Source organism: Oncorhynchus kisutch, linkage group LG13 (genome assembly GCF_002021735.2).
Source record: "Oncorhynchus kisutch isolate 150728-3 linkage group LG13, Okis_V2, whole genome shotgun sequence".
NCBI lineage: Eukaryota > Metazoa > Chordata > Actinopteri > Salmoniformes > Salmonidae > Oncorhynchus > Oncorhynchus kisutch.
Window position 1 is genome coordinate 74,470,435 of NC_034186.2, and position 17,500 is coordinate 74,487,934.

General features: G+C 47.6%; 1 protein-coding gene across 3 annotated transcripts in view; it reads right to left on the bottom strand.

The window, feature by feature from the left end:
- Window positions 1-17,500, bottom strand: part of myh14 (myosin, heavy chain 14, non-muscle) — a 75,827-nt gene that overhangs the window by 7,935 nt on the left and 50,392 nt on the right. For all 3 annotated transcript variants that reach the window (XM_031787333.1, XM_031787335.1, XM_031787334.1), the window contains 18 exons: window positions 16,063-16,171; window positions 15,812-15,943; window positions 14,860-15,066; window positions 14,130-14,267; window positions 12,697-12,820; window positions 12,369-12,540; window positions 11,837-12,194; window positions 10,646-10,957; window positions 5,513-5,665; window positions 5,052-5,300; window positions 4,848-4,961; window positions 4,632-4,730; window positions 4,221-4,433; window positions 3,906-4,067; window positions 3,602-3,730; window positions 3,369-3,457; window positions 2,939-3,062; window positions 2,633-2,841 (listed from right to left, as the gene is read on the bottom strand). In XM_031787333.1, the coding sequence (XP_031643193.1) occupies window positions 2,633-2,841; window positions 2,939-3,062; window positions 3,369-3,457; window positions 3,602-3,730; window positions 3,906-4,067; window positions 4,221-4,433; window positions 4,632-4,730; window positions 4,848-4,961; window positions 5,052-5,300; window positions 5,513-5,665; window positions 10,646-10,957; window positions 11,837-12,194; window positions 12,369-12,540; window positions 12,697-12,820; window positions 14,130-14,267; window positions 14,860-15,066; window positions 15,812-15,943; window positions 16,063-16,171 (3,093 nt within the window). The remainder of the gene's footprint in view (window positions 1-2,632; window positions 2,842-2,938; window positions 3,063-3,368; window positions 3,458-3,601; window positions 3,731-3,905; window positions 4,068-4,220; window positions 4,434-4,631; window positions 4,731-4,847; window positions 4,962-5,051; window positions 5,301-5,512; window positions 5,666-10,645; window positions 10,958-11,836; window positions 12,195-12,368; window positions 12,541-12,696; window positions 12,821-14,129; window positions 14,268-14,859; window positions 15,067-15,811; window positions 15,944-16,062; window positions 16,172-17,500) is intronic.

The following is a 17,500-nucleotide window of genomic DNA, read 5'->3' on the forward strand; positions in this document are numbered from 1 at the left end:
AAAGGAACAAGGCGAGAGAAGAAGTAACAAGGCGAGAGAAGAAGTAACAAGGCGAGAGAAGAAGTAACAAGGCGAGAGAAGAAGTAACAAGGCGAGAGAAGAAGTAACAAGGCGAGAGGAGAAAGTAACAAGGCGAGAGAAGAAGTAACAAGGCGAGAGAAGAAGTAACAAGGCGAGAGAAGAAGTAACAAGGCGAGAGAAGAAGTAACAAGGCGAGAGAAGAAGTAACAAGGCGAGAGAAGAAGTAACAAGGCGAGAGAAGAAGTAACAAGGCGAGAGAAGAAGTAACAAGGCGAGAGAAGAAGTAACAAGGCGAGAGGAGAAAGTAACAAGGCGAGAGGAAAAGAACAAGGCGAGAGAAGAAGTAACAAGGCGAGAGAGGAAAGTAACAAGGCGAGAGAAGAAGTAACAAGGCGAGAGAGGAAAGTAACAAGGTGAGAGAGGAAAAGAACAAGGCGAGAGAAGAAGTACAAGGCGAGAGAGGAAAGTAACAAGGCGAGAGAAGAAGTAACAAGGCGAGAGAGGAAAGTAACAAGGTGAGAGAGGAAAAGAACAAGGCGAGAGAAGAAGTAACAAGGCGAGAGAGGAAAGTAACAAGGCGAGAGAAGAAGTAACAAGGCGAGAGAGGAAAGTAACAAGGCGAGAGGAAAAGAACAAGGCGAGAGAGGAAAGTAACAAGGTGAGAGAGGAAAAGAACAAGGCGAGAGAAGAAGTAACAAGGCGAGAGAGGAAAGTAACAAGGCGAGAGAAGAAGTAACAAGGCGAGAGAAGAAGTAACAAGGCGAGAGAAGAAGTAACAAGGCGAGAGAGGAAAGTAACAAGGCGAGAGAAGAAGTAACAAGGCGAGAGAAGAAGTAACAAGGCGAGAGAGGAAAGTAACAAGGCGAGAGAAGAAGTAACAAGGCGAGAGAAGAAGTAACAAGACGAGAGAAGAAGTAACAAGGCGAGAGAAGAAGTAACAAGGCGAGAGAAGAAGTAACAAGGCGAGAGAGGAAAGTAACAAGGCGAGAGAAGAAGTAACAAGGCGAGAGAAGAAAGTAACAAGGCGAGAGGAAAAGAACAAGGCGAGAGAGGAAAGTAACAAGGTGAGAGAGGAAAAGAACAAGGCGAGAGAAGAAAGTAACAAGGTGAGAGAAGAAAGTAACAAGGCGAGAGAGGAAAGTAACAAGGTGAGAGAAGAAAGTAACAAGGCGAGAGAGGAAAGGAACAAGGCGAGAAAAGAAAGTAACAAGGCGAGAGAGGAAAGGAACAAGGCGAGAGAGGAAAGGAACAAGGCGAGAGAAGAAGTAACAAGGCGAGAGAAGAAGTAACAAGGCGAGAGAAGAAGTAACAAGGCGAGAGAAGAAGTAACAAGGCGAGAGAAGAAGTAACAAGGCGAGAGGAGAAAGTAACAAGGCGAGAGAAGAAGTAACAAGGCGAGAGAAGAAGTAACAAGGCGAGAGAAGAAGTAACAAGGCGAGAGAAGAAGTAACAAGGCGAGAGAAGAAGTAACAAGGCGAGAGAAGAAGTAACAAGGCGAGAGAAGAAGTAACAAGGCGAGAGAAGAAGTAACAAGGCGAGAGAAGAAGTAACAAGGCGAGAGGAGAAAGTAACAAGGCGAGAGGAAAAGAACAAGGCGAGAGAAGAAGTAACAAGGCGAGAGAGGAAAGTAACAAGGCGAGAGAAGAAGTAACAAGGCGAGAGAGGAAAGTAACAAGGTGAGAGAGGAAAAGAACAAGGCGAGAGAAGAAGTAACAAGGCGAGAGAGGAAAGTAACAAGGCGAGAGAAGAAGTAACAAGGCGAGAGAGGAAAGTAACAAGGTGAGAGAGGAAAAGAACAAGGCGAGAGAAGAAGTAACAAGGCGAGAGAGGAAAGTAACAAGGCGAGAGAAGAAGTAACAAGGCGAGAGAGGAAAGTAACAAGGCGAGAGGAAAAGAACAAGGCGAGAGAGGAAAGTAACAAGGTGAGAGAGGAAAAGAACAAGGCGAGAGAAGAAGTAACAAGGCGAGAGAGGAAAGTAACAAGGCGAGAGAAGAAGTAACAAGGCGAGAGAAGAAGTAACAAGGCGAGAGAAGAAGTAACAAGGCGAGAGAGGAAAGTAACAAGGCGAGAGAAGAAGTAACAAGGCGAGAGAAGAAGTAACAAGGCGAGAGAGGAAAGTAACAAGGCGAGAGAAGAAGTAACAAGGCGAGAGAAGAAGTAACAAGACGAGAGAAGAAGTAACAAGGCGAGAGAAGAAGTAACAAGGCGAGAGAAGAAGTAACAAGGCGAGAGAGGAAAGTAACAAGGCGAGAGAAGAAGTAACAAGGCGAGAGAAGAAAGTAACAAGGCGAGAGGAAAAGAACAAGGCGAGAGAGGAAAGTAACAAGGTGAGAGAGGAAAAGAACAAGGCGAGAGAAGAAAGTAACAAGGTGAGAGAGGAAAGTAACAAGGCGAGAGAAGAAGTAACAAGGCGAGAGAAGAAGTAACAAGGTGAGAGAGGAAAGTAACAAGGCGAGAGAAGAAAGTAACAAGGCGAGAGAGGAAAGGAACAAGGCGAGAGAGGAAAGGAACAAGGCGAGAGAAGAAGTAACAAGGCAAGAGAGGAAAGTAACAAGGCAAGAGAAGAAGTGTGAGGGGAAATCCATCAGAGAATGTGTGTGTTCCCCTCACTGTCTCTCCTGCTCCAGCTGCTCCTCCATGCCGTCCATCTTGGCCTCCAGGGCGGCGACACTGAGCCTGTGTTTTCCCCTGACAGCTCCCTCCATCTCCCCCAGCTTCAGCTTCAGCTCCTTGTTATGCCTCTCCAGAGCCTCCCTGGCCCCCTCAGCCTTCTGGCCCAGGGTCCTCTCTCCCTGCAGCTGCACCGTCAGAGTCTCCACCTGGGGAGGGAGGGGAGACAGAGGGATAGAAAGGGAGATTAAAACCAAGAAAAATTGATGGGTGTGTGTGTAGGGGTAAGTGTGTGAGAGTGTTTACCTGAAGTGTAGTCTTCCTGTGTCTCTCGGCCACTAGTTCAGCATTGCTTTGCTCCTCCTCCAACTCCTCCTCCAGCTGAGTGACTCGCGCCTCCAACCTCCGCTTCTCATCACACAGAGCCGACCTGACAACACACACACCGTGAGTAATACACACATAATACACAGTAATACACACACCGTGAGTAATACACACATAATACACAGTAATACACACACCGTGAGTAATGCACATGCATAATACACAGTAATACACACACCGTGAGTAATACGCACCCATAATATACAGTAATACACACACAGTGAGTAATACACACCCATAATATACAGTAATACACACACCGTGAGTAATACACACGTATAATACACAGTAATACACACACATGAGTACACACACATACAGAAAGGAAAATAGAAAGAGAGATACTGACTTCCCGGTAGAGCTGTTGACAATCTCATCAGCCATCTCATCTCTCTCCTGCTGAGCCTGTCTCCTCATCTTCTCAGACACTGATAAATCCTACACACAGAGAGTCAGAGAGAGAGAAAGAGAGACAGGCATAAGGAGAGAGACAGAGAAAGAGAGAGAGAGAGGGCGTTAGTATCCTAAAACACAAGAGTTTGTGTCTTCGCAAATCTCTCACACACACACCAGCAAACACACCTCTGTAAACTGCAATAACTCCGCCTCCAAGGTCTGCAAGCGCTTCTCTGTGTCTTTTGATTGGACGACCACCTCGTCACGGGCCAGCTTGGACTCATCCAGCTCACGAAGCACCTCCTTCATCTGAACCTGAGAGAGAGCGAAAAGGAGGGTTGATTAAATATGTTTTTCTGTAAGGTTCTGTGCTGGGACCCTTACCGTTCTCATTATAGCTGTGGTTTATATATCAGTTAACTGCACAGCATCTAATCTCAGACCGAGCAAACAGTATTAGAAAGAAAGAGAGAAGGGGGGTGTAGCTTACCTGCAGTCTCCGTAGCTGCCTAAGCCCCTCCTCCCTGCCGCGATTGGCTGTCTCCACCTGGGCCTCAGCCTCCTGTAGCTCCGCCTCCAGCTGCTTCTTGACGGACATGGCCTGAGAGCGTTGACTCCTCTCCTCCTCTAGCTGGGTCTCCAACTCCCTCACCTGGGGGGGAAGGAGAGAAAGAGAAGAGGAGAGGAGGATGGAAAGAAAGGGAACAGCAGAGAAAGAGAGAAGTTTAGCATCTAATCCAAATGAATAACTGTCTCCCCATATTCAGGCTTGATACACTCCTCTTCTTCTCTCTTCTCTCCATACCTGTTTGTTGAGAGACCTCCTCTTCTCCTCTCCTTTCTCCTCCTTGGTGCTGATCTCTCTCTCAAACTGGGCCCTGAGGGCTTGGAGGGTGACCTCGAGCCTCAGCCTGGAGTTCTCCGCCTCCCCCAGCTCCTCCTCCAGCTCCTGGGTCTGAGTGCGCAGGGACTCTGCCTCCGTCTCCAGGGCCCGCCGGGAACGCTCCAACTCATGCACCTGACACAGGAGGAGAGAAATGTGTGAGATACATTTTCACTCTGTAATACAAATACACACATTCTCACACACTCACACCCTCTCACACACACACACACACACACACACACACACACACACACACACACACACACACACACACACACACACACACACACACACACACACACACACACACACACACACACACACACGTACATTCTTCCCCACGTCATCCTGTTGATTGACTAGTTGTTCCATGTCTATGCGGAGCTGCTTGTTAGATCTCTCCAGCTCGTCCCTCTGATCTTGGGCCTCCTGTAAGTGTGGATGGGAACAATGAAGTATCAACACTCACTATTATTTAGATGAAGATGAAAACAACTTTTTATGCTGATAACTGGATAATAATGTGTGTCGTCACTCCAGTGGTACCTGCAGGGCTCGTGCCAGTGCCAGGGAGCGTGTCTCCTTCTCTCTACTGTCTGCCTCGGCCCTGTCTCTCTCCTCAGCCAGCCGGGCACTCACCGCCTTCTCCTCTGACAGGCACTGAGGGGGCAAAGGGCAGGGGTTACATCACGGGACATTATGTCATTATGGTTACCTCTCACCTTTAACCTCTAACCCCCGAACTCTGACCTGGTCAAACTTCTTCTGCCTCTTCTCCAGGGTGGTGCAGTTCTGTCTCTCTCTCTGCAGGGCCAGGGTCATGTCCTCTATCTCCTCCCTCAGCCTCTCCCTCTGACGCTCCACGCGTTCTTTCTCCTCCTCCTTCTGTCGTTCTCTCTGGACGGCCTGGTCTAGGTCTCTCTGCAGTTTCCTGCGCGTCTCCTCTCCTGCCTCCACCGCCCCATTCACCTCCTCTGACTGCCTCCGCAACTCAGCCAGCTAGAGGGAGAGAGGGAGAGAGGGAGAGAGGGAGAGGGAGAGAGGGAGAGAGGGAGAGAGGGAGAGAGGGAGAGAGAGAGGGAGAGAGGGAGAGAGGGAGAGAGGGAGAGGGAGTGATGGTGAGGAGGAAGATAGACTTACTGTAGAAGACAACTCAACATGTTTTATATTATAATCTAGAGGAAAGTTTTTTTTTACACAATGATGATTACCTGCTGAGTGTGAGTCTGTATCTGCCTGGAGAGATCCTTGGCTCTCTCCTCTTCCTCCTCCACTCTCTCCATCAGTCCATTCCTCTCCTCCTCCAGAGCTCTCACCCTGGAGCCCAGAGCCAGCTTCTGACGAGTCTCATCCTGAAGTAGCTCCTGAGAGTGAAAGCAGGAAAGTGATCACGCTCTCCGTAGCCGATGTGAGTAAGACATTTAAACTGGTCAACATTCACAAGGCTGCAGGGCCAGATGGATTACCAGGACGTGTACTCCGAGCATGCACTGACCAACTGTCTAGTGTCTTCACTAACCACCATAGTCCCTGTGCTCAAGTGTCTCCCTGACCACCATAGTCCCTGTGCTCAAGTGTCTCACTGACCACCATAGTCCCTGTGCCCAAGTGTCTCACTGACCACCATAGTCCCTGTGCTCAAGTGTCTCCCTGACCACCATAGTCCCTGTGCCCAAGTGTCTCCCTGACCACCATAGTCCCTGTGCCCAAGAAGATCAAGGTAATCTGCCTAAATGACTACTGACCCGTAGTACTCACATCTGTAGCCATGAAGTGCTTTGAAAGGCTGGTCATGGCTCACATCAACACCATCATCCCAGAAACACTAGACCCACTCCAATTTGCATACCACCCCAACAGATCCACAGATGAAGCAATCTCTATTGCACTCTACACTGCCCTTTCCCACCTGGACAAAAGGAACATCAATGCTATTCATTGACTACAGCTCAGCATTCAACACCATAGTGCCCACAAAGCTCATCACTAAGCTAAGGACCCTGGGACCAAACACCTGCCTCTGCAACTGGATCCTGGACTTCCTGACGGACCGCCCCCAGGTGGTAAGGGTAGGTAACAACTCATCTTCCATGCTGATCCTCAACATAGTGGCCCCTCAGGGGTGTGTGCTTAGTCCCCTCCTGTACTTCCTGTTCACCCATGGCTGCATGGCCAGGCATGACTCCAACACTATTATTAAGTTTGCCCGATGACACAACAGTGGTAGGCCTGATCACCGACAACGATGAGACAGCCTATAGGGAGGTCAGAGACGTGGCAGTGTGGTGCCAGGACAACAACCTCTCCCTCAACGTGATCAAGTCAAAGATGATGATTGTGGACTACAGGAAAAGGAGGGCCGAGCACGCCCCCATTCTCATCGATGGGGCTGTAGTGGAGCAGGTTGAGAGCTTCAAGTTCCATGGTGTCCACATCACCAACAAACTAACATGGTCCAAGCACATCAAGACAGTCGTGAAGAGGGCACGACAAAACCTATTACCCCTCAGGAGACTGAAAAGATTTAGAATAGGTCCTCAGATCCTCAAAAGGTTCCACAGCAGCACCATCGAGAGCATCATGACTGGTTGCATCACCGCCTGGTATGGCAACTGCTCGGCCTCCAACCACAAGGCACTACAGAGGGTAGTGTGTACGGCCCAGTTCATCACTGGGGCCAAGCTTCCTGCCGCCCAGGACCTCTACACCAGGCGGTGTCAGAGGAAGGCCCTAAAAATTGCCATAGACCCCAACAACCCTAGTCATAGACTGTTCTCTCTGCTACTGAACGGCAAGCGGTCCCGGAGTGCCAATTCTAGGTCCAAAAGCCTTCTTAACAGCTTCTACCCCCAAGCCATAAGACTGCTAAACAGCTAATCAAATGGCTACCTGGACTATTTGCATTTACCCCCTTTTTTTACACTGCTGCTACTCTCTGTTTATAATCTATGCATCGTCACTTTACCTCTACCTACATGTACATATTACCTCAATTACCTAGACTAACCTGTACCCCTGCAGATTAACTCGGTACTGGTACCCTCTGTATATAGCCAGATTATTGTTCTTTAATTGTTGTTCTTTAAATTTTTACTTTAGTTTATTTACAAAATATTTTCTTAACTCTTATTTTTCTTAAAACTGCATTGTTGGTTAAGGGCTAGTAAGCATTTCACAGTAAGGTCTTGATAGGAATTTTATGAATAATGACTAAACAATATCTACATTTAAATAGAACTATAACTAATTGAACTCTACCCTGTTTTACAATATCTAATATCTGTTAGTTCATAAGGAAGGAATTATGTAGCATGAACAAGGAGTAATGAAACATAATATACACCATTCCAACTAGGTTGGGGAGGAAGGCAACTCACTGCCTTCCTGAAGACAAACAATGTATACGAAATGCTTCAGTCTGGTTTTAGACCCCATCATAGCACTGAGACGGCACTTGTGAAGGTGGTAAATGACATTTTAATGGCATCGGACCGAGGCTCTGCATCTGTCCTCGTGCTCCTAGACCTTAGTGCTGCTTTTGATACCATCGATCACCACATTCTTTTGGAGAGATTGGAAACCCAAATTGGTCTACACGGACATGTTCTGGCCTGGTTTAGATCTTATCTGTCGGAAAGATATCAGTTTGTCTCTGTGAATGGTTTGTCCTCTGACAAATCAACTGTAAATTTCGGTGTTCCTCAAGGTTCCGTTTTAGGACCACTATTGTTTTCACTATATATTTTACCTCTTGGGGATGTTATTCGAAAACATAATGTAAACTTTCACTGCTATGCGGATGACACACAGCTGTACATTTCAATGAAACATGGTGAAGCCCCAAAATTGCCCTCGCTAGAAGCATGTGTTTCAGACATAAGGAAGTGGATGGCTGCAAACTTTCTACTATTAAACTCGGACAAAACAGAGATGCTTGTTCTAGGTCCCAAGAAACAAAGAGATCTTCTGTTGAATCTGACAATTAATCTTAATGGTTGTACAGTCGTCTCAAATAAAACTGTGAAGGACCTCGGCGTTACTCTGGACCCTGATCTCTCTTTTGAAGAACATATCAAGACCATTTCGAGGACAGCTTTTTTCCATCTACGTAACATTGCAAAAATCAGAAACTTTCTGTCCAAAAATGATGCAGAAAAATTAATCCATGCTTTTGTCACTTCTAGGTTAGACTACTGCAATGCTCTATTTTCCGGCTACCCGGATACAGCACTAAAAAAACTTCAGTTAGTGCTAAATACGGCTGCTAGAATCCTGACTAGAACCAAAAAATTTGATCATATTACTCCAGTGCTAGCCTCTCTACACTGGCTTCCTGTCAAAGCAAGGGCTGATTTCAAGGTTGTACTGCTAACCTACAAAGCATTACATGGGCTTGCTCCTACATATCTCTCTGATTTGGTCCTGCCGTACATACCTATACGTACGCTACGGTCACAAGACGCAGGCCTCCTAATTGTCCCTAGAATTTCAAAGCAAACAGCTGGAGGCAGGGCTTTCTCCTATAGAGCTCCATTTTTATGGAACGGTCTGCCTACCCATGTCAGAGACGCAAACTCGGTCTCAACCTTTAAGTCTTTACTGAAGACTCATCTCTTCAGTGGGTCATATGATTGAGTGTAGTCTGGCCCAGGAGTGGGAAGGTGAACGGAAAGGCTCTGGAGCAACGAACCGCCCTTGCTGTCTCTGCCTGGCCGGTTCCCCTCTTTCCACTGGGATTCTCTGCCTCTAACCCTATTACAGGGGCTGAGTCACTGGCTTGCTGGGGCTCTCTCATGCTGTCCCTGGAGGGGGTGCGTCACCTGAGTGGGTTGATTCACTGTTGTGGTCATCCTGTCTGGGTTGGCGCCCCCCCCCCCCCCTTGGGTTGTGCCGTGGCGGAGATCTTTGTGGGCTATACTCAGCCTTGTCTCAGGATGGTAAGTTGGTGGTTGAAGATATCCCTCTAGTGGTGTGGGGGCTGTGCTTTGGCAAAGTGGGTGGGGTTATATCCTTCCTGTTTGGCCCTGTCCGGGGGTGTCCTCGGATGGGGCCACAGTGTCTCCTGACCCCTCCTGTCTCAGCCTCCAGTATTTATGCTGCAGTAGTTTATGTGTCGGGGGGCTGGGGTCAGTTTGTTATATCTGGAGTACTTCTCCTGTCCTATTCGGTGTCCTGTGTGAATCTAAGTGTGCGTTCTCTAATTCTCTCCTTCTCTCTTTCTTTCTCTCTCTCGGAGGACCTGAGCCCTAGGACCATGCCCCAGGACTACCTGACATGATGACTCCTTGCTGTCCCCAGTCCACCTGGCCATGCTGCTGTTCCAGTTTCAACTGACCTGAGCCCTAGGACCATGCCCCAGGACTACCTGACATGATGACTCCTTGCTGTCCCCAGTCTACCTGGCCATGCTGCTGCTCCAGTTTCAACTTCCACCTGACTGTGCTGCTGCTCTAGTTTCAACTGTTCTGCCTTATTATTATTCGACCATGCTGGTCATTTATGAACATTGAACATCTTGACCATGTTCTGTTATAATCTCCACCCGGCACAGCCAGAAGAGGACTGGCCACCCCACATAGCCTGGTTCCTCTCTAGGTTTCTTCCTAGGTATTGGCCTTTCTAGGGAGTTTTTCCTAGCCACCGTGCTTCTCCACCTGCATTGCTTGCTGTTTGGGGTTTTAGGCTGGGTTTCTGTACAGCACTTTGAGATATCAGCTGATGTACGAAGGGCTATATAAATAAATTTGATTTGATTTGAAATGGGTTGTGGGTTTTTAAGTAAGCAAAAAGGGTTGTTAACCAATGGTTGAACTGACTCAACTCAGCTCTGGGATGTTTAGATAAGGCAGTGAGTGCCTCCCTAGGTTTTCGTTATCTGGAACTGTCTTCTGAATAGTGATGGATAATGGTGAGACTTCAGAAGTTCATCTTGATGTGTGTGGGTGTGTGCTAGGAGGTTGGAATAAACTTTTGAACCTGCTTTGTCCTGGTCGATAGGAGGAAGGATATTTTATAACCTATGACGTCATATTTTGTATATAAACTGTTGTTCGTGGTTCCATGGCAGCGCGCTCCGAGAATAAATACTAGTATATAATTTTGATAAGACTGGTCCCTGTCTATTTTATACAAATAAGAACCTTACAAATTCTTAAACAGACAGAGTGTATTTAATTATTGAACACAACACAATTATGAAAGTCCTGTGACAGGCCTACTACACCTGTTGTATTCGGTGCATGTGACAAATAAAATTTGATTAGACTAAAAACAGAGGATGAAGGAGTTGGCAGTGTGTGTGTGTGTGTGTGTGTGTATGTGTGTGTGTGTGTGTGTGTGTGTACCTGAGCGTCGTGGAGCTGGCTCTCCAGGCTGCTGACCTCCTTGTTGAGACGGAGCGACTTGGAGTCAGAGGAGGAGAGAGAACTAGAGAGGGTCTCCATCTCAGACTGTAGCTTGTGCAGTCGCTCCTCTCTCTCCTCCCTCTCTCTGTCGGCCTGTGCGAGGCGTGCGGTCAGCTCCTGGAGTTGGCCCTCTGCCCTCTTGCGGCCCCTCTCACTCTCCATGCGGCCCCCCTGCAGGGACTTCAGCTCTGAGGCCAAGCTCCCCCTCTCATCCTCTAATAGAGTCTTGGCCTTCTCTAGGGACTGACGGGCCTGGGGAGACCATATAACATCAGGAATTACTACATACCATACGCATAGAAACACTATGTTACAGACGTCTCAGTGACCAGTCTACAGGGAGAGAATAGCATGCATGAGTCACTACAGACATACCATACGCATAGAAACACTATGTTACAGACGTCTCAGTGACCAGTCTACAGAGAGAGAATAGCATGCATGAGTCACTACAGACATACCATACACATAGAAACACTATGTTACAGACGTCTCAGTGACCAGTCTACAGGGAGAGAATAGCATGCATGAGTCACTACAGACATGCCATACACATAGAAACACTATGTTACAGACGTCTCAGTGACCAGTCTACAGAGAGAGAATAGCATGCATGAGTCACTACAGACATACCATACACATAGAAACACTATGTTACAGACGTCTCAGTGACCAGTCTACAGAGAGAGAATAGCATGCATGAGTCACTACAGACATACCATACACATAGAAACACTATGTTACAGACGTCTCAGTGACCAGTCTACAGAGAGAGAATAGCATGCAGGAGTCACTACAGACATACCATACACATAGAAACACTATGTTACAGACGTCTCAGTGACCAGTCTACAGAGAGAGAATAGCATGCAGGAGTCACTACAGACATACCATACACATAGAAACACTATGTTACAGACGTCTCAGTGACCAGTCTACAGAGAGAGAATAGCATGCAGGAGTCACTACAGACATACCATACACATAGAAACACTATGTTACAGACGTCTCAGTGACCAGTCTACAGAGAGAGAATAGCATGCATGAGTCACTACAGACACTGTACTGAGGGAATAACACACGCAATATGCAGAGAGTCACTGCATAGGCTACATTCTGTGTTTGACTCACCCGCTTGCTGTTGTCCAGTTGTTCCTGCAGGTTGTCTATGGCAGAACAGTGCTTGACTCTGAGCTCTGAGAGCTGGGCCTCGTGACGTCTCGTCTCCCCCTCAACACACCTCTGGAGCTCCCCCAGCTCTGCCTCTCTACGAGACCTGAGTTCCTGCTGGGCCGCCGTGGTGTCCAGTGTGTCTTCCAGCTCTGTCCTCAAGGCCTCCAGCTCCTCCCCCAGGTCTCTCCTCTGTTTCTCTGCCCTCTCTCTCATCCCTCGTTCATTCTCCACTTCCTCCTTCAGCTCTGACACCTGAGACATGGCCTCTCTCAGAGCCCTCTGAGCCTCAGTCCTTCGTGCACCCTCCTCCTCCAACCTGGGAGAAAGAGAGAGAGAAGTCAAATATGGTGTTCCGCAAGGCACTGTGTTGGAACCGTTTTGATTACCATTATCAAGAGAGAAAGCAGTTTTGTAACACTATGCAAATGAGGGGGTTGATATTTCCACTCGTCTCAAGGTGTGTGAATATACAGTATAGATTTCCTCTCACCTCCCCTGTAGGGTTGTGATATCTTTCTCTCTCTGAGCCAGGGTGCCCCTGAGTTCAGCGGACAGTAGTCCCAGGTCAGAGAGCTGCTCCTGGGCTTCCACAGCTTCTCCCTCCATCCTCCTCCTCCACTTCTCCTGCTCCAGACGACCCTGCTCCTCACGCTTCAACCGATCTACAGGAGTGAGGGGGAAGAAGAGAAAGAAAATAGAAAATAATTCATACCAGGACAAGTATCTGAAACAGTGTTGAGTGTGCAGCAAGTTCATCAAATGTATGTCATAACGTTAAGTATGCATAACAAGTGCCATCAGTTAGGAACAAGCTTTACCTTCCAGGTCAGCAATGACTGCTTCCTGTTTGTTTTTCAGTTTGTTGAGACTCTTGGTCTTCTCCTCTTCCTCAGTCAGTGAGTCTGTCACCTCATTCAACCTCTCCTCCAGGTGCTTCTTCTCCTGAGAGACAGAGACAACATGGATAAATGAAGTTCCAGCTGAGTCAACCCTGGGTTAGTCAGCTTCTATAAAGCCCTTCAGTCATGTCCAGCTGAGTGAACCCTGGGTTAGTCAGCTTCTATAAAGCCCTTCAGTCCTGTCCAGCTGAGTCAACCCTGGGTTAGTCAGCTTCTATAAAGCCCTTCAGTCCTGTCCAGCTGAGTCAACCCTGGGTTAGTCAGCTTCTATAAATCCCTTCAGTCATGTCCAGCTGAGTCAACCCTGGGTTAGTCAGCTTCTATAAATCCCTTCAGTCATGTCCAGCTGAGTGAACCCTGGGTTAGTCAGCTTCTATAAATCCCTTCAGTCATGTCCAGCTGAGTCAACCCTGGGTTAGTCAGCTTCTATAAAGCCCTTCAGTCCTGTCCAGCTGAGTCAACCCTGGGTTAGTCAGCTTCTATAAAGCCCTTCAGTCCTGTCCAGCTGAGTCAACCCTGGGTTAGTCAGCTTCTATAAATCCCTTCAGTCATGTCCAGCTGAGTCAACCCTGGGTTAGTCAGCTTCTATAAATCCCTTCAGTCCTGTCCAGCTGAGTGAACCCTGGGTTAGTAAGCTTCTATAAATCCCTTCAGTCATGTCCAGCTGAGTCAACCCTGGGTTAGTAAGCTTCTATAAATCCCTTCAGTCATGTCCAGCTGAGTCAACCCTGGGTTAGTAAGCTTCTATAAATCCCTTCAGTCATGTCCAGCTGAGTCAACCCTGGGTTAGTAAGCTTCTATAAAGCCCTTCAGTCATGTCCAGCTGAGTGAACCCTGGGTTAGTCAGCTTCTATAAAGCCCTTCAGTCATGTCCAGCTGAGTCAACCCTGGGTTAGTCAGCTTCTATAAAGCCCTTCAGTCATGTCCAGCTGAGTCAACCCTGGGTTAGTCAGCTTCTATAAAGCCCTTCAGTCATGTCCAGCTGAGTGAACCCTGGGTTAGTCAGCTTCTATAAATCCCTTCAGTCCTGTCCAGCTGAGTGAACCCTGGGTTAGTAAGCTTCTATAAAGCCCTTCAGTCCTGTCCAGCTGAGTGAACCCTGGGTTAGTAAGCTTCTATAAATCCCTTCAGTCCTGTCCAGCTGAGTGAACCCTGGGTTAGTAAGCTTCTATAAATCCCTTCAGTCCTGTCCAGCTGAGTGAACCCTGGGTTAGTAAGCTTCTATAAATCCCTTCAGTCCTGTCCAGCCGAGTCAACCCTGGGTTAGTAAGCTTCTATAAAGCTTGATGAAGTAAGTGTTACAGTTAAATGCGGTCCAGGGTTTATACTGTAGCCAGTGTAACTATGGTCACCTTGCTGAGGCGGTCTCTCTGTTCTCCAGTGCTCAGCATCTCTGTCTCCAGACTCTTGACCTTGGTCTCCAGGGTAACCTTCTCCAAATGGAGGCGCTGTCTGGCCGACTCCTCCTCCTCCAACTGCTCCTCCAGATCCTGAGGAGGAGAGAGGGAGAGGGGACAGAAGGAGGGAAATGGGAGGAGAGAAATGGGAGGAGAGGAGGAGAGAGGAGGAGAGAAGGAGGGAGAGGGAAGAGGGGAGGAGAGAGGGAGAGGGGAGGAGAGAAGGAGGGAGAGGGAAGAGAGGAGGAGAGAGGGAGATGGCAGGAGAGAAGGAGGGAGAGGGAAGAGAGGAGGAGAGGAGGAGAGAAGGAGGGAGAGGGAAGAGAGGAGGAGAGAGGGAGATGGCAGGAGAGAAGGAGGGAGAGGGAAGAGAGGAGGAGAGGAGGAGAGAAGGAGGGAGAGGGGAAGAGAGGAGGAGAGAACGAGGGAGAGGGGAGGAGAGGAGGAGAGAAGGAGGGAGAGGGGAAGAGAGGAGGAGAGAAGGAGGGAGAGGGGAGGAGAGGAGAGGAGGAGGGAGAGGTAGAGAGATGAAGAGAAGAGGAGTGACAGAACATTAGAGAGACTGAGAGATCCAGTTATTCAGCAGAGCCTCTCATCTAAAGTTCCAAAGCAATGCTGCTCTCTTCCTCATTATCATGTGCTTCATGTCCCCTTCTCTGTCTTCCACTCTCCCACTGTCCTGTACCGTCACGTGCTGCTGCATCTTCTTCTTCTCATTGGTCATCTGAACGGCCCTCTCCTCCTCCTCCTCCAATCGTCCCTCCAGCTCCCCCAGGATTTCCTCCAACTCCTGCTTCCTGCTGACCAGTCTGGCCCTCATCTCCTCCGCCTCAGCAAACAGCTCCGCCTCCGCCTGCAGCTGGTCTGTCAGCACCGCCTTCTCCTCCATCAGCTAGGAACCAGGGATGAGAGGGGAGAAAGGGACAGGGAGGTAAGTGTTCTGGTCTCTCTACCTGCTGGTGCTTTATTATCAGATGTGTTGTACACACACACAGAGAGAGAGAGAGAGAGAGAGAGAGAGAGAGAGAGAGAGAGAGGAGAGAGAGAGAGAGAGAGAGAGAGAGAGAGAGAGAGAGAGAGAGAGAGATAGATAAACCTCCAGATAGATAGACAGATAGATAGATAAACCTCCAGATAGATAGATAGATAAAATTCCAGATAGATAGATAGACCTCCAGATAGATAAATAGATACACCTCCAGATAGATAGATAGAGAAACCTCCAGATAGATAGTTAGATACACCTCCAGATAGATAAATAGATAAAACTCCAGATATATAAACCTCCAGATAGATAGATATATAAACCTCCAGATAGATAAATAGACAAACCTCCAGATAGATAAATAGATAAACCTCCAGATAGATAGATAGATAAACCTCCAGATAGATAGATAGACCTCCAGATAGATAAATATATAAACCTCCAGATAGATAAATAGATAAACCTCCAGATAGATAAATAGATAAACCTCCAGATAGATAGATAGACCTCCAGATAGATAAATATATAAACCTCCAGATAGATAGATAGATAAACCTCCAGATAGATACATAGATAAACCTCCAGATAGATAGATAAACCTCCAGATAGATAAATAGATAAACCTAGATAAACCTAGATACAGGTATGTTACCTGTATGTGTTTCTTGTCCAGATCAGTGTAGTCCTGTTCCACTCTGGTCAGGTTGTCTTTGGCATTCTTAAGCTCCGACTCCCGCACCTGGATCTCCTCGTCCTGACGAGTCACCTGCAGCAGAGGCTTCACCTGGGGGCCATGGGTCAGAGGTCACAGGTTAGGTCACATACCTGTGCTAGAGTGTGTATGTGTTTGTGTGTGTGTGTGTGTGTGTATGTGTGGGTATGTGTGTGTGTGTGTGTGTGTACCTTGGTGAACAGCCTCCACCATTGCCAGTTCCTGAGTTTGAGGTAGGCAGCACAGTTCCTCTGCATCACTCTCATAGCACTCAGCTGCTGCTGCTTCTTCAGGAAGGCCCTACAGAGAGTCAACACAGAGAGAGAAAACACAGAGAGAGACAGAGAGAGTCAACACAGAGAGACACAGAGAGAGAAAACAGACAGAGAGAGAGACAGAGTCAACACAGAGAGAGAGAGACAGAGAGTCAACAAAGAGAGAGAAAACAGAGAGAGAGAGACAGAGAGTCAACAAAGAGAGAGAAAACACAGAGAGAGACAGAGAGAGAGACACAGAGTCAACACAGAGAGAAAACAGAGAGAGAGAGAGAGAGAGTCAACACAGAGAAAGAAAACACAGAGAGAGACAGAGAGAGAGACACAGAGTCAACACAGAGAGAAAACAGAGAGAGAGAGAGAGAGAGAGAGTCGACACAGAGAGAAAACAGAGAGAGAGAGAGAGAGAGAGAGTCAACACAGAGAAAGAAAACACAGAGAGAGACAGAGAGAGAGACACAGAGTCAACACAGAGAGAAAACAGAGAGAGAGAGAGAGAGAGTCAACACAGAGAAAGAAAACACAGAGAGAGACAGAGAGAGAGACACAGAGTCAACACAGAGAGAAAACAGAGAGAGAGAGAGAGAGAGTCAACACAGAGAAAGAAAACACAGAGAGAGACAGAGAGAGAGACACAGAGTCAACACAGAGAGAAAACAGAGAGAGAGAGAGAGAGAGTCAACACAGAGAAAGAAAACACAGAGAGAGATTGATTTGATTTGATTTGATTTAGAGAGAGACACAGAGTCAACACAGAGAGAAAACAGAGAGAGAGAGAGAGTCAACACAGAGAAAGAAAACACAGAGATAGTCAACACAGAGAGAGAAAACAGAGTCAACACAGAGAGAGAAAACACAGAGATAGTCAACACAGAGAGAGAAAACAGAGAGTCAACACAGAGAGAGAAAACAGAGAAAGACAGAGAGAGAGAGAGAGACAGAGAGTCAACACAGAGAGAGAAAACAGAGAAGACAGAGAGACAAAGAGAGTCAACACAAAGAGACAGAGAGAGAGTCAACACAGATAGAAAGAGTCAACACAGAGAGAGACAGAGAGTCAACAGAGAGAGATTCAACAGAGAGAGAGAGACAGAGACAGTCAACACAGAGAGATAGACAGAGAGACAGAGTCAACAGAGAGAGAGTCAACTCAGAGAGAGAGACAGAGAGTCAACACAGAGAGATAGACAGAGAGACAGAGAGTCAACAGAGTGAGAGAGAGTCAACTCAGAGAGAGAGACAGAGAGAGTCAACTCAGAGAGAGAGACAGAGAGTCAACAAAGAGAGAGAGACATAGAGAGTCAACACAGAGAGAGAGACAGAGAGAGTCAACACAGAGAGAGAGACAGAGAGA